A 15,235-nucleotide genomic window follows, 5' to 3' on the forward strand; every position below is an offset into this window, starting at 1 on the left:
CACACTGGTCCAGTTGGAGCCGTGTCGGAGCACCGTCCAGACAGGAGGGCCAGGTCAGAAAGCTGTCCGCCTCTTCTAAAGGGTGAAACGATGACACAAGTAGGTCCACATCAGAGTGACTCGGCAACATTGTCTGAGGACCTAGCAGGAACCACAGAGCCCACACCTTGGACACGCAAGGATCCTGTTTGGGTTTCAGAACTCATGCTGACCTTGTGACCTCTGCATTCAAGAGAAATTGGATAAAAAAAAGGGGCTAAAATATTAACCAGGATGTAAATCAAGAATCGAAGCGCTCGCAGGTCTGAAGTATAGACGTCGACCTTCAACATCAGCAGCAACATTAATCACACCTTAACTTTCACCATGGCAACCGGAATTTTTATTTTAATATCAAAGAAATTATTTTAATGTTCAAACAGAAAAAATATATTTTTGAGTCAGCTCAGGCTCTAGAAAAATAATCCCCCAGTGGCGTCTTCAGGTTCCAACCAATCAGTTGGGTTCATTGTTGGTGCTAGATTAGAGAATGAGGTCATCACCCACGGGTGGTTTCTAAATGAGACAAAGGCTGAGCCATGGCTGATGACCGGATTATAATAATATAATAATGGATCTCAGTAGTGTTCTCTTTCCTGTTTCCGGCTGGTCCCGTGATGGCAACATAAGCCTCCGTTTAACCTTCAAGAGTGCTTCTGCTGCTCTCATGTGTGTCTACAGAGGTGCCTCCTTCATCTGCTGAAGCTGGAGAACATTTCAGTCAGAGTGGCCTGTTTTCTGCCTCTACAGACTGATGGACTAGAGGTGGTGGTGGAGGACGCCCTAGGACCAGAGCTGGTCTTTGGAACAGATGTTTTTGGAGTGCTGGACGTCTTCCTGGGTGTCGAGGAGCTGCTCGCCACCTTCGCCTGGCTGCTTAGGCGCAGTGAGTAAGCATCGCTAGAGCCTTTGCGTCTATTGACATCTCTTTCCTCCTGATCCAGTTCCTTCTGGAGAAGCAGGGCAAGTCTGTGGTCCTCCTCCTCCTGTTGCTGTCTGCTCAGCTGCTCCACCGCAGGCATGTCAGGACGGGAAGTGGAGCAGGGCTGAAGACACACACGTTTGGGAGGCGTCCTCCTGTCGTCTGAATGTGATCTTTTGGAGGAGGTTTCTCCATCAGTGCTCACATGAAACTGGTCCATTGTGGCAGATGTCAGAAACGTTGGGAGGAGGTCTGGACTCTCTGATCCAAGACCGTGTAGCTCCAGCTGATGGAGGGAACTCAGAGAAACCATGCTCTCCTAAAACAAGAAGTGTATGTTTGGTCAAACTCAATATATCAGACTTCACGCATAAAGTAGCTGCTCTCTGGCTTAAATCACCAGGTTATTGGAGCTGGTGCAACTTTAGTCCAGGAACCTGAACGTTCCTGGACTTCTTTATTTCACTGTTGTTCTCCGATGTTGAAATGCTCCTCAAACACGGAGCTGATGACCTGATGACCTGACCTTGTTGGCTGTTAACTTGCTGTCAGCGGGGCTGCATTGAGACGGTCGAGGACTCAGAAACCTGAGGCGCGCGCACACACACACACACACACACACACACACACACACACACACACGCACACACACACACACACACACACACACACTATCAACAGAGGGGACAGAGCATTCCTGATTTCTCTGCCTAAATTCTGGAACAATCTGCCATTGTCCATTAGTCAGAGACCTTCACTATTTTTAATAACCATTAAAAGCTTTTTAACCTTTAATTTTGTTTATGTTCTTTTGTAGATATTTATATGTGATGTACACCTTTTATACAGAACTTAGTTGCTAGAAGTTCTTTATAAAAGGTGTAGATCATGAAAGTATGAAGGACGTGTCCACCTGACAGAGACCTACTTGTCCATCTGTCCAGTGGTGACCTCCCTCTTGGCTGGTGTGGTGACCTCCCTCTTGGCTGGTGTGGTGACCTCCCTCTTGGCTGGTGTGGTGACCTCCCTCTTGGCTGGTGTGGCATCAGCAGGGTTCTGAAGCACAATAACAGTTTGCATTCATGTGAAGGAGAGGATGTCAAAAAAGGGGACTGATGAATTGGAGCTGGAGGAGCCTCAGTGGAGCCGTTACTAATATTAGTGCTTCTAATAACGAAGTGATGAAAACACTGACCAGCTGACTACTGATTAATCTGGCCAGCCTCTCGTCATCTTGGTGCCTTCTCCTTTGCTCCTCCTGCAGCTGCTCCTCCTCAGCCAGCAGCCTCTGGATGTACTCCTCGCTGGCCCTCCGCTCCTCCTCCTCAAACACTCGCTTCTCCTCCGTCAGCTGATGATGACATCACAGTAAAACGCTGACACAAGCCTGTTCAACATTCCCTTTTGCAGCAGAGGAGCCACTAAAACAGGATCTTGCTGCTCACATTAAGAACTTTGAAATGAACAAATCTATTTTTCCTCAGAAACACGGAGCAAGCACAACAGACTGAACTCACTCTAGAAACCTGGTCCTCGTACTCCTGCCTCAGCTCTCCAGGCTCGCTGACTCTGGGGACACACACAGCAACTACACACACATTGCATGCAGGCACACACACACATTTATGGTCCACACACTGATACACTGGCAACTCTAACACAGATTCTTCTGCACGCTTCATCAATCACGTTAATTGGATATTTTGTACCTCCCAGGTTATCCTCCATCCCACCATCCTGCCCACTGAGGCGCCGCTGACAATGCAAAGGGAACTGGTCCTGGATCTGGTTCCAGAGCTGTTGGTTGACCAATGTGTTGTTACGGCTGTTCTGTCGGGCCCATGTGGAGACTCGCTTCCTACATAGTGGACAGCACAGAGTGGCTTTATCCACAGACTCCAGGAAACAGCCCTGTAACACAAAGAACCCCGTCACATTCAGCCGCCAACACCAGACTGTTGGCGGGGGTCGTCAGAAGTCTAGGGAAGTGTGTATCTTGCCTTACAGAAGGTGTGTGTGCAGGGCAGAGTAACTGGCTCACAGAGAATCTCCAGACACACGGGGCAGCGACAGTCCTGGAGGGTTAGGGTCGATTCTCTCCTCCCTCCTCTGCCCGACATTTTAACATTGGATATGATGGCTGTTGTTCTCTTCTAGGCGCGGTCAGGGCCGTATTGAAAGAAATAACGTTTTAATGTTACTGTCTAAATGGCACAACAAAACCTACAAATGAAGCCAGACTATATACGTTGCTTTTCATCTCAACGTGATTGGGTCAAGGAGCTGGAAAGTGAACGAAACTGTTAAAGTGGCAGCAGTACATGACAGTTGACAACGGCCCTGTAAACTCGGAAAATAAAGTTCAAGAGTCCAAATCACCACAAGACGGTCGTTGCAAGTCGTCTCCGTTAGCGAAACCCCTCATTATTCCTGTTAAGTCGGGGGCAAAGACCATAATAGTTCACAAGACAACGTAACCGACGGACTTAATGTATCCGTGTAATTCATGCATCAAGACATCCTCACCAGAGATGTAATAACTTACATAATTCACCAAGTGAATAAACTAGTCAGTCTGACATATTGCTTTGTTAGCATCAACTACCCGCGGAATCCAGCCTCAGTGCCCGACCCGAACCCGGAACTCGAATTGGTTTCTGCGCATGCGCACTTTCTGCAGACGCCGCACCAGGCCCCGCGCATGCGCACTTTCTGCAGACGCCGAACTGGGCCCCCGATATACACCGGTACCGATGGCGCCCATTCCTTTCAGTGAACTTGTTCGCTGTCAGCAGACTGCCATAAACATACAGTATATATAGGCCCGATAGAAGTAGATCGAGGGGCGAAAGGCACTGCACCAAGATGGCCGCTCTGTCGGCACCGTTTATCTATTACCCAGGAAGCACCTCCGAGTCCAAACTGTGGGATGAAAACATGGCGTTGGTCACGTGCTTTTGTTGGACCCAAAATCCGCCCCTCCAGAGGCTCATCGAGAAAAATAAGGCTCTACCTCGGCAGTTTTTAGCTACTTAAACATGCTAGTAAGGACTTTTAAATTACCCTAGTTTCCTTCTGTTCTTTGAGCAGAATTCTAGCAATTATTCTCGATATTGAGAAGGTGCATCACAGTTACAGAACCGAGCCTACCTGCATGTTCACGTGGCACATCCGGCACTGGATTAAGGCTGGCGATGTGCTATGATTGCAAGATATTACAAATGTTAACCAAGTCATTTGTCTTTGCCAAATAGCATTTTATTTAGCCTGCTTGGACTAGTGGCCAGGGCTCATGTCTCCCTCCAAAAATGTCTCGCAGCACATAAACTACTGGTAGGCTTCACCACATCTACTTAATCTCCAACAGGACAAAAATAGCTTAATAGAAATCTTATTTTCTTTAGGTGCTTTGGGTAACGTAAAAAAAAAAAAATATATATATATAAAGTTTACAAGCAAACAGAAGTGATTAAAACTGCATAAGCCGAGTGACAACATTTTAGAAGAAAAGGAAAACTTTTGACAGCTTTAAGATATTAAAATCAAGATTGTGTGTTTATTTCAGTCTATAAATCTGAATGTTTGAACAGATCAAGCTGGTTGGCCAAAGTTCCTGAGCAGTGCACCACAGGACTCAATGGTTGATAAATCCGTCGCTCCACATGAAATCAGTCTTGTGTTTCCCGTGTCTGGACTGGGCATCAGCCACATCATCTCCACATCGGTGCTTCTTGAGCGATCTGGACTCGGAGAAGCCACGGCTGCAGCGTACGCAGCTGTACAGCTTCACTCCTGTGTGCACCTGCATGTGAGCCTTGACCTGGTTGGACTGCCTGAACCTGCGGTTACACACAGTGCACGCGTAGGGCCTCTCTCCAGTGTGGACCATTAAATGGCGCTGGTAGTTCTGGGGCGTCTTGAACTCCTTCCCACACTGCTCACATTTGTGCGGCTTGATGCCGGTGTGCAACAGTTTGTGGCGTTTCAACTGTGATGGCAGCAAGAAGCCTTTGTGGCAGATGGTGCAGACGTGGGGCCGCTCACCTGTGTGCTGCCTCAGGTGGTACAGGTAGAGGTGCCGCAGATGGAAGGCCTTCCCACAGGTGGAGCAGCTGAACTCTTTGGCCGCGGTATGACTCTTCTCATGTGTCCTCAGGGTGGTGGTGCTGCTGAAGGCCTTCAGACAAACTTTACAGCTGAAAGATTTGGCGGTGGTGCTGCTCCACCTGTGGGGGGTGCCGCTCACCTTGTCTTTGTTGCCGTGAACAACCTGCTGGTGTTTCTGCAGCTGACAGTTGTAGAAAAAGGTCTTTCCACAGAGGTCACACATGAATGGCTTCTCTGCACCATGGACCAGCATGTGGGTCTTCAGAGCCCACGTTCCTGTAAAGCCCTCATCACATTTATCGCACCTGAGACAAGACAAGAGACTGTTCAGATGGAGGTTTCTGGATGTGTTCCTGGTGTTTCTGTTCCTGCAGAGCAGCATCTACCCTAAACCAACCCTAACCCTAAACGAACCCTAACCCTAACCCTGGCAGGACTTCATCTGTCTCACACTTCAGTTTTCAATCTGTTAACGAGTTGATTACTTTGCCTGTCCTGTAAACTTGAAGGACACCAAATTCCTGCATGACATAAATGCTTGTGGCAGCCTAACTTAATTTAAATCAGCCCAGAGAAGTCCGGATGTAGCTGGACTACCACCCTCAGACAGCTTGGGTGAGTCGGTTTACAGGAGCACGGGGACGGCGTGCTGGCCTCTCTGATCTGCGCTTGTGCTACGTTTTGGTTAGAATTTGCTCCCAAACCTCCCAATGAGTTATTTACAGTCTGCTGTGTGGTAGCAGCTGGTAGAAACTATTGCCAAATTATTTTTGGAAAGGACGATTTTGTTGTCGTGTGAACTCGTCCATGGCTGCTGCTGATTTAGCCGCGGCCGCCACCGGTCAACGAGTGGCGCCCAAGAACAAAGTAAAACACTGCACACCCAGCAGAGGAAGGTGGCTCGACTAACCCATAATTCCAGTACTGGAAACTGCTATTGGGACAGAAATCTGGGTTGCCTTCTTTTCCACACCAGTCGAGGGAGAAGCGTCGTCCAATTGATGCACTGACTGTCATTCAGCACCATTATTATTGAATTCATGTCACCAGATAAGGTATACGTTTCCAGCACATTTTTGCTGCCATTATTGTATGTATATTGTATTTTTATATACTATTTTTAACTATCTTGCGTAACTTCATGTTTGGTGCTGTGCAGCTAAATCTGATGTTTCTAAATTTGATCCATGAATAAACTTCTCAAGGTAATTTGCTTTGAACAAAAGCAACTGCTAAAATGTAATGTAAAACTTCAGCCCATCATGGATAATTCAACAATAAAAAGAGAAACATAATCCCTGTTACCAAGCAGGAGGCAAGTGTAACCATGGTGATTTCGCTTCACCAACCAATACTATGTCTACTGTTAGCCACATGGCTAAACAAGCTGTCACAACAAGAAGTCCTGTGCACGTAAATGCAAAGTGAATGAATATGGAGGCCTGATCTCTGTACCTGAAGGGTTTCTCTCCATTGTGGAGCCTCAAGTGTCTTTGGAAGTTGTACTTGAGGCCGAAACTGAGGCCGCAGGTTTGACACATGAAGGGTTTCTCCCCAGAATGCACCACTCTGTGCTGCAGTAGCCCCATCTTACACTTGAAGGCCTTGTTGCATTCAGAGCACTTGAACGGACGCTCTTCTGAGTGAGACCTCTTGTGGACGCGCAGGTTACTGGTGGTGGAGAACTTCTTGCCACAGGTTGGGCAGGTGTACGGTCGAGCACCGGTGTGGATGGTCTGGTGCTCCTGCAGGCTCTTCTTCCGGGCAAAGCCCTTTCCACAGATATCACACATAAAAGGTTTGACGTCAGCATGCGACACCTCGTGGCAGCGGAGAGCGCTGGTGGAGGTGAAGGTGCGCTCGCAGGTGTGACATTTTAATGGAGTCTTCTCAAGCCGGTGTCCAGCCTGGTGGACGCGGAGCTGCCGCAGCAGCCGGAACTTCTTGTCACACTGGTCACAGTGCAGCAGCTTGTCAGGGTCTTTCTCCTGTGCCTCTCTCAGCTGGTGGCTCAGAAGGTGCTTCTGCAGTGCCTTTGCTTTGTAGAAGCCTTTGTCACAGGACGTGCAGGGGAAAGGTTTGACGTGACACACCATGTGCTTCTGCAGCTGGTGCCGCTGGTGGAAACCTTTGTCACAAAGCTCGCAGAAGAACCTCTTCTCTTTATACAACTCCCTTCTTCTCCTCCTCTCCAGCTCCTTCTGCTCTTCCTCGTCACTGGCTGGTGGAAGACCGTACACAGATCAAGCCAACTGGATCATTGTGTTTAAAATATCCCACACTGAGGATTCTGAATGTCTCACCTGGTCGATGGTCTGCTTCCGTTGGAACCCCATCGATTTTCAGTTCAACTTCCTACAAAACACCATTAATCATAATAGCAGAAACAAGCCAGCCTGATCTGAATTAGCTTGTTAATTCCATAAAATGATGACATTAAGGAACACATAGATATTAAATTGAGTACACATGCAGATAAATGTATCTAATCTCTCACAGAACCCGGTTTTCCAGTAATTGAGTAGTGAATATGAGACCTAAACATTAAACTTTTATGGCTCTCAAAAGAAAAAGTAAATAAGAAATTCTTTCCTCTCTTAATGTGGTCATGGCTTCACTCACCGAAGGTTGACCAGCCACAGGAAGTGATGCCACATAGGAAGACGACAGTGATTCCTCAGTTTCTTTGGAGATTTGGTCCAGCTCCAACACCAGATCAAGTGTGCAGCCATCAGCTCCATCAGCGTCACCCTGATTGGATGTCACAAGGGCAGCGCCGCTGCCGTTCTGGCCTATGGCAGTTTTAGGCAGTGGCTGGCTGATGATGACAAGAGGGACCTGATGATTGCTGCTGGTTTTGCTCATGGATTCTGTGGAACTGAGGATAGCCATGGCAAGCACAGCAGGGTTGGCAGCTGGTTGGCTGAGGTCCAGTGACAGGGCCGGCTCATCTGAACATTCAAAACACACAGATGATGCCAGTGAAACGACGCTACACCGTCACCATATCTGCATCTAAGGAGCACTCGTCACCCTCTCGTCTAACCTGCCGGTTTGATCTTATAGACGGTCGGCGCCGAGTTGTTCTCGTTGACCTGTGACTTCATTTCTGTCTCCAGGTGTCGTATTCGGTCCAGCAGAGCAGCATTCTCAGTCGTGACGTGGACAAACAGCTCCCTGAACACTCTGCAGATCTGACGGACAGCCTCTCGACTCAACGCACACAGGACGGCGCTGACCTGAGCCTATCAGGAAACAGTCAGCATGAGCTACTGAAAACACTGTTTCACAGTACAGGTGTTTCTCTACAAGAAATACAAACATGAACCAAAATTAACATTCATATTTTTGGCTAATTTATATCCAAAAGAAGTTATTTCATAAGGCAACAATCAGCGAACCAGTAAATGATCAATATAAACCTCACAGGGAAAACAATGATCGACACTAACGGGTCATCATCCTCATCACTGGTCCTCTCCTGAAGTTCGGAGATTCTCTCACTTAGCCTTCAATTCTTGGTCTGTTTTCAGCTTCTCATCTTTATGATGCTAAATTCACCCAAGACCCCCCGTCTTCAGCTGTTTGACTGTCAACACACTATCTCCACCCATGTGTTCCTGGAACTTGTGGCCCAGTCCATGACACCCCTGCATCGATGTGGAGCTGCCAGTGCCTCCAAGCCAGCTGTATCTGAAGGCTGGCTCAGTTGTCTGTGTGACCCCGACATTATTCATCGTGCCTCTTGTTTTGTGATCATGACAGATGAAGATTAGCTTCTACATTGGCAAACTTTCAGAACATGCAGAAATCTTCACAATGTAGCAATGCTGTTGACTGTTTAGCTAAGAGCAGAATCATATTTCAAGTGATTGGTTGGGCTGTAGATGGTGATTTGATCGGGCGTCCTGGAGGGTTAGGGTTAGGGATAGGAGCTTGGGTTAGGGTTTGGGGTTAGGGTTAGGAGCTTTAGGGTTGGGGTAAATGCGGCACTTTCGTCCTCACCTGCCTCTCCTTCCACTCTGGATCGAACCTCAGCACAACGGAGGCGGCGGACTCCACCGCCAGATCAACGATTAGCTTCGTCTGCGAGCAGAAAGTTCGGGTCACCACGTCGTCTCTTGTTTCCATCATGAGCTACAAAGTAGACGGACGGTCAATTCTAACCACAACTCCCACGTTTGGATCAAATAGTTCACAATCAAACGAAAGAGGTGAACTCACCAGTTCGAAGGGTTTATCACTATTTTACCCGATTTGCACTGAGCATGCGCGAACGAGCCGCCATCTTGGACAGCGGCCTACGGCACCTCCACGTGGACAAACTTCATTCCAACGGTTCCGTTAAGAGAAATGGAAACAGGAATCGCCCCCCCCAGTTTGATGCAAAACCCGTGCTGGCCAAACTTCGGTACAACAATTATGGGAAACGGTCACTGGCTTCCATCGAGCACTAAAATACCGTTTTCCAGAGGTTAACATGGTGAAAGAGACATCTAGAACAGCCAATAAATGGGTTGCAGCGCCATAAACCAACCAAATCAACTACAACCTTATTTTAATTCATCATTAAGGTTATTTCATAGATTAACACCTCTAACAGGAAGAAAACACCCAATGATTGGTGAATAAAAATAATGCCAATTGTCAAGGGTGCCCAAACTTTTTCTACCACTGTACATAATGCATGTGCCACTGAGCAACTTCAATAGAAATTAGTTGAAGAGAATTGTGTTTATCTTGTTACTATGTGTTGTACCATATGTTTCTATTTTCTGTTAGAAGTACTTTAGAAGTTAGGAATGGTAGAATCATTAGCAAGTGTAATAAAGGTCAGTTGACCCTTCCTTGACAGGATTGTTGTTTAGACAGTTGTAATCGCAGGAACCAGTCAGGCTGAAGGTGTTAAACAGACATCGCAAAACTGGACAGCATGGTGGTGGGAGACCAGTGAGGGGCACCTCCATCATCCAACATGCTCCCGATAGAACCACTAACCTTTGGAAAGACCAGGCATTGAGGACATGCTGGCTCTACCTGCCGAAGGTCTCCCTCGGAACAGCTTGGGATGCCGCGTCTTGAAGTCAGCATTAGGGCCCGATCCAAGATGTGGCAAGTGGGAACCCATGACCTTTCTTCTGGTCCATAACCCTCCCAATCCTCTAGTTACCGCCATCCTCTTCCCTGATGACGTACCTGTAGCAGGTGCCAGACTGAATATGCAGGGCCACCGTCAACAAGATGAGGAGGCAAGCGAAGTGGAGGTGCTGGAACCAGAGGGCTCTAATGTACCAGCTTAACTCTGGAGACATGGAAAGTCAGGTGAATCCACATGGACCTGGGCTGCTTCAACCTCACTGCCACAGGATTTATCACCCTCTCGATACGGAACGGACTGAATTTAGGCGCCAACTTCTGTGAATCAACTCGAAGGGGAATGTCCTTCATGGTTAGCCATACTTGTTGACCCACCTGGTAAAAGGGTGCTGGTGTTCGATGACAGAGGCGGCATAACGGCTGACAGAGTGTAGGAGGTGGTATGAGCTTGCAACCAGGTTTGCCTGCACCTACGGAAGAAAGCTTGTGCGAAAGGACAGGCTGCCTTCTTCAAAGGAAGCAGCCTGTCAAACGTGGCAGTTTGTAACCATGGGCACCACTGGCGCACCAAGTGTGGCGCGCACCCCGAAGGGGCTTCGTATATTAGACTTCCAATTTCCTCTAAGTCGGTATTAGGTTACGAGGGTTAGTAACCCTAACCTTTGTAACTCCCAAAGTTCTTTTCTCCTTTTTGTATATGTATGTTTCCTTCTATGTTCCTGTCCCTTCTTTTAAATTGGACTTGATTATCGACCTTTAAATCCTGTCATTGTATTCGAGTACCACTCCTCTCAAGTTTTTACTCCCAGCTACACCTTGTTTCTCATTTTTTTAAATTTACTTTATTTTTAAGTTGATTTTTTTAATTTAAAAACTTACCACAAACATTGCGAAGAGGGAGAAATTTAGAAGTGTTCCGGACATGTCCCACCGGGAGGAGGCCGGCCCAGGACCAGGTGGAGGGATCACATCTCTGGCCTGGTTCAGGAGCGGCTGGGGGTCCCCCCGGAGGAGCTGATGGAAGTGGCCGGGGAGAGGCTGTCTGGGCATCCCTCCTGAAGCTGCTGCCCCCGCGACCCGGATCCGGATAAGCGGCAGAAAACGAAACGAAACCACAAGCATTGCGAAGAGGGAGAAATATTTGACTAAGGGACTGTTTGGTTCAAACCTGCCTGTTCTGCAAGGCTACAGACAGGTTATAACCCATCCAACCAATGCTCGTTCCATTTGTACTCTCATGCTCAGACAAAAATATTTATCATCATTCCAAGTGATCTTTTTATCATAACTCATATCATAACTGAACAATTGTCTCAGCCTGGCTACAGTTCTAATGAAAAAAAGATGATTTTAGATGAAAACAGCTGAAAAGCTCATAAAAAGAGGAAAACTTGAGTTTGTGTATGCATATGTTTTATTTCTTTCTTGTCTAATTTAAACTTGATCACACATTTGACGTTACAAAGAAGACCATGTTCATGATGAAAGTGCAGAGATTAAACATAAAAACACCAAAAGAATGTTGTTTTTTAAATTCAGTCATTAATTTGATACCAACAGGCTCTTTTCAGAAAATTCAGATGGAATGTTTAAAGGTTGTCCAGGTCATTTCTTGCAGAAAGCATCATTTGACAGATTTCTGTGATGATTTCGTTTTTTAAGCAACACCTTCACTGAATTCACAGTCAGAACGATTATGTGTGTGTGTGTGTGTGTGTGTGTGTGTGTGTGTGTGTGTGTGTGTGTGTGTTGTCCTGAGGCTACATTTCAGGATGGATGCACAAACATAACAGAAGAAATCTTGAATCTTAAGTTTAACCTGACAAGAAAAAAAAATCCAGAGATTTTCAAATGATACAGAAGAGAAGAAAATTTATTGTTTTTTTAACATATTATTTGAGAAGAAATCTGATTTTTCCTGATTATAAAACATTTCTGATTATTTCCAAATTAATCATTAATAATAATTAGCAAAGTAATGCACATACAAGTTAGCTTCACTAACATTTGGAGTGGCTCTAATTTCTTCTGTACACACGAACAGACACGTGGTCACAATGATATCAGAAACACTCTGGTGTGTAAAGAACATCTAATGCTGCTCTTTGTAGCATGTTCTGAACTAAAGAAGTGCACTTGGATTCAATCACAGCTGATCTCATTTCATGAGGCTGCAAACAGAACAAGTGTGTGTGTGTGTGTGCGTGCGCGCGCGTGTGTGTGTGTTCTCACACTTTAAGCTTCTCTGTGGTTTCACCACAAATTCTAAACACACTTTGCATCATTTGTTTTTCCATTGATATCATGTCAGTCAGCTCATCATTGCTAAATCCATCTTTCCACCGTCCCACAGACCCAGTGGGTCACATGACTTTTTGAGGAGACTCTGATGATCTTGTTTGACTAGTAAAGTTTATTTTGTTTATTTTATTCTGTTTTTAAAGATTTCGATGTGATTCTACACCTACAGGGGCACCGTTTCACTGTGTGTCTAATTTGTCTAATCTGGAGTTCAATTTAAATTTCATCTGTATTTCTGGATCCACAGATGACAGCAGATCAGCTAGTGTGTCAAAATATTCTCATCTTAAAATAGTGCTTTTCTTATTATAATAAAATTCCTTTTGAATATAAAAACATCATCTTGTACAGACTTTTTCTTGCACACAAAACAGACATCACAGATTCTGTTGGCGTATAAAAGATGTTGGCGACACATTCGGGTCAAACCTTTTTTTACATTTTACAGTTTCATAAATACTTTTACGCCTTCTGCTACACGAGTGTCAGAATTTAAAAAACAAACATTGGAACCATTCAGATAGAAAAAAACGCAAAGCTCTGCTACACCTGAATGGCCACGCCTCCCCGTGTTCTGATTGGTTGGCAAGATAACACCTTTGATGTAACATTAATTACAAAATAAAAAGTTTCTGAACATTTCAAAGAATAAATGTTTGATCTATTTCGTACAACAGTATGTTCTGTTATTTTTCTATCAATATAGCTTTAATTATAATGTATAATAATAATAACTATTAATTATCATTAATAAAACCCTTTTGTACCAGAATTCAGGAAATCAAAGATCAAAGACGGAGGTGTCACTGGCTGGCGTGGCCTGATGGCTATTTCATCATGATGGGGTCTGCCTCAGATGGCCGTGTCCCAGAACACGGTGGTGGGGTGTCCGGGGGCCTTGGCGGTGGGGGCAGCAGAGTAGGGCGGGGGCAGTTTCCTCCTCCAGCTGGGCAGGATGGGCATACTGTCCTGCTTACACAGATTCTTTTCAGGCCGCTGACGAGCTTTGATCTCTCGACACAGAACACGTTTTTTCTGGATCATCTCCATCATGGTGGCGTCTCCACAGAGCCACGGCATCTGGAATGTAAATGTGCTAGCTAGTTAGCCACCAGTGCTAACTCTGTCCTCTCCTTATATTTGTGATTGCTTGGCTAATGAGCGCAAAATAATAATAAAACAGCCCGTTGACACTACTTAATGAACTAAGTTGGAGTTAATATTTATCAGAAAGATTTTTGATGTGTTGTAGTCGTGTGTTGTGTGTGTACCTAATTTGTGGCATATTGGCAATAAAACCTGCTACAGTTTAGCTGATGAGATAAGAGCGATAATTAAAAACCAAACATGCTCATGAGAGAAAACCGCCTTAGTGTGTCGAGTCAAACGTGTCCAAACAAGCCAAGTCTGGCATCGTCATGGTGACCCAGCAGTTTTGAATGTGGAGTCATCGTATGTGTGCAGATGTTTCATGTGTCCACGTCTAACATAGACAGGCAGACAGACAGGCAGACAGACAGGAGGGCAGGAAGGCAGGCAGGCAGACAGACAGGAAGGCAGACAGACAGGCAGGCAGGCAGGCAGGAGGGCAGGAAGGCAGGCAGGCAGACAGACAGACAGGAAGGCAGACAGACAGGCAGGCAGGCAGGAGGGCAGGAAGGCAGGCAGGCAGGCAGACAGGCAGGCAGACAGGCAGGCAGGCAGGCAGACAGGCAGACAGACGGGTAGGCAGGCAGACAGGCAGGCAGGCAGGCAGACAGACAGGAGGGCAGGCAGACAGACAGGAGGGCAGGCAGGAAGGCAGACAGACAGACAGGCAGGCAGGCAGACAGGCAGGAGGGCAAGAAGGCAGGCAGGCAGAGAGACAGGAAGGCAGACAGACAGACAGGCAGGCAGGAAGGCAGACAGACAGGAAGGCAGACAGACAGACAGGCAGGCAGGCAGGCAGGAGGGCAGGCAGACAGGCAGGCAGGCAGGCAGGCAGGCAGGCAGACAGACAGACAGGAGGGCAGGCAGGAAGGCAGACAGACAGGCAGACAGACAGGAGGGCAGGCAGGCAGACAGACAGACAGGAGGGCAGGCAGGAAGGCAGACAGACAGGCAGATAGACAGGAGGGCAGGCAGGCAGACAGGCAGACAGGAGGGCAGGCAGGAAGGCAGACGGACAGGCAGGCAGACAGACAGACAGACAGGCAGGCAGGCAGGCAGGCAGGCAGACAGGCAGGCAGGCAGACAGGCAGACAGAAAGACAGACAGGTGGTCTACAGTTGTTTATGTGGTATTATTTTTTATACAGAAATACTTCTGACAAGACATCTGACAGATTTAATCGTTTTATTTACAGTATTTTCAAAGGTTCTTGGTGTCATTTATCAGTTTTATATTACTCAGATTAGTGTTTATGGGTTAGTTAGTTAGTTAGTATTTATGTTGCTGGATTATGTTAGTATGGAGGTATAAACAGACTAAATGATGTAACACAGGAATTAGCACAAATGATCGATCAAGAAAACAGATCAAGAATTATTTCCAAGGTTTCCTCAGTCAGCTGACGGACAAAGTTCATCAGATAAATCAGTCCTGAAATACAGGATGGGCGGGATTTACTTCCATACAGAGAGACAGGCAGGCAGACAGACAGGTAGGCAGACAGGCAGGCAGGCAGACAGACAGGTAGGCAGGCAGGCAGGCAGACAGACAGACAGGTAGGCAGACAGGCGGGTAGCCAGGCAGACAGACAGGTAGGCAGGCAGACAGACAGATAGGCAG

The 15,235-nt window shown here is 46.7% G+C and overlaps 3 protein-coding genes across 8 annotated transcripts in view; all 3 read right to left on the reverse strand.

The window, feature by feature from the left end:
• Window positions 1-354: 354 nt before the first annotated feature.
• On the reverse strand, window positions 355-3,860 carry LOC101062725 (E3 ubiquitin-protein ligase rnf168-like). Of its 4 annotated transcripts, XM_011617880.2 has the most exons (9): window positions 3,507-3,854; window positions 3,341-3,391; window positions 2,962-3,114; window positions 2,671-2,872; window positions 2,479-2,549; window positions 2,157-2,312; window positions 1,890-2,017; window positions 1,488-1,548; window positions 355-1,280 (listed from the first exon to the last, which is right to left on the reverse strand). In XM_011617880.2, exons 3-9 carry the CDS (start codon window positions 3,079-3,081, stop codon window positions 732-734), a joined length of 1,287 nt encoding a protein of 428 aa, XP_011616182.2. In that variant the 5' UTR covers window positions 3,082-3,114; window positions 3,341-3,391; window positions 3,507-3,854; the 3' UTR covers window positions 355-731. The 4 variants fall into 4 exon arrangements, with proteins under 4 accessions (XP_011616182.2, XP_029699570.1, XP_011616181.2 ...); XM_029843710.1 differs by having other exon boundaries at window positions 1,890-1,936; window positions 1,985-2,017; window positions 2,962-3,860; XM_011617879.2 differs by having other exon boundaries at window positions 3,341-3,854.
• Window positions 3,861-4,488: 628 nt separating this feature from the next.
• LOC115251423 (zinc finger protein 708-like) lies at window positions 4,489-9,419 on the reverse strand. 2 transcript variants are annotated; one of them, XM_029843709.1, is made up of 8 exons: window positions 9,293-9,419; window positions 9,074-9,205; window positions 8,115-8,313; window positions 7,691-8,019; window positions 7,372-7,423; window positions 6,524-7,289; window positions 5,208-5,373; window positions 4,489-5,138 (listed from the first exon to the last, which is right to left on the reverse strand). In XM_029843709.1, the coding sequence occupies exons 2-8, from the start codon at window positions 9,200-9,202 to the stop codon at window positions 4,596-4,598; spliced, it is 2,184 nt and encodes a 727-aa protein (XP_029699569.1). In that variant the 5' UTR covers window positions 9,203-9,205; window positions 9,293-9,419; the 3' UTR covers window positions 4,489-4,595. The 2 variants fall into 2 exon arrangements, with proteins under 2 accessions (XP_029699569.1, XP_029699568.1); XM_029843708.1 differs by having other exon boundaries at window positions 4,489-5,373.
• Window positions 9,420-12,023: 2,604 nt separating this feature from the next.
• LOC115251572 (neuronal tyrosine-phosphorylated phosphoinositide-3-kinase adapter 2-like) overlaps window positions 12,024-15,235 on the reverse strand; it is a 19,326-nt gene continuing 16,114 nt past the window's right edge. Inside the window, exon 8 of one of the 2 annotated variants that reach the window (XM_029844365.1) lies at window positions 12,024-13,546. In XM_029844365.1, the coding sequence (XP_029700225.1) occupies window positions 13,319-13,546 (228 nt within the window). In that variant the 3' untranslated portion in view covers window positions 12,024-13,318. Of the gene's footprint in view, window positions 13,547-14,791; window positions 15,047-15,235 lie in introns of those variants that run through there. The other variant, XM_029844366.1, reaches the window with a different exon arrangement.

Source organism: Takifugu rubripes, chromosome 11 (genome assembly GCF_901000725.2).
Source record: "Takifugu rubripes chromosome 11, fTakRub1.2, whole genome shotgun sequence".
Classification (NCBI taxonomy): Eukaryota; Metazoa; Chordata; class Actinopteri; order Tetraodontiformes; family Tetraodontidae; genus Takifugu; species Takifugu rubripes.

Excerpts from the sequence above, each read along its gene's own strand:
- LOC101062725 (XM_011617880.2), bottom strand. The coding sequence starts at position 3,081 with ATGTCGGGCAGAGGAGGGAGGAGAGAATCGACCCTAACCCTCCAGGAC. Across the intron at positions 2,873-2,961 it reads GCACACACACCTTCTGTAAG|GGCTGTTTCCTGGAGTCTGT; the intron begins GCAAGATACACA and ends TTTGTGTTACAG. Across the intron at positions 2,018-2,156 it reads GATTAATCAGTAGTCAGCTG|AACCCTGCTGATGCCACACC; the intron begins GTCAGTGTTTTC and ends ATTGTGCTTCAG.
- LOC115251423 (XM_029843708.1), bottom strand. The coding sequence starts at position 9,202 with ATGATGGAAACAAGAGACGACGTGGTGACCCGAACTTTCTGCTCGCAG. Across the intron at positions 8,314-9,073 it reads CAGAGTGGAAGGAGAGGCAG|GCTCAGGTCAGCGCCGTCCT; the intron begins GTGAGGACGAAA and ends GTTTCCTGATAG. Across the intron at positions 7,424-7,690 it reads CTGTGGCTGGTCAACCTTCG|GAAGTTGAACTGAAAATCGA; the intron begins GTGAGTGAAGCC and ends GGTGTTTTGTAG.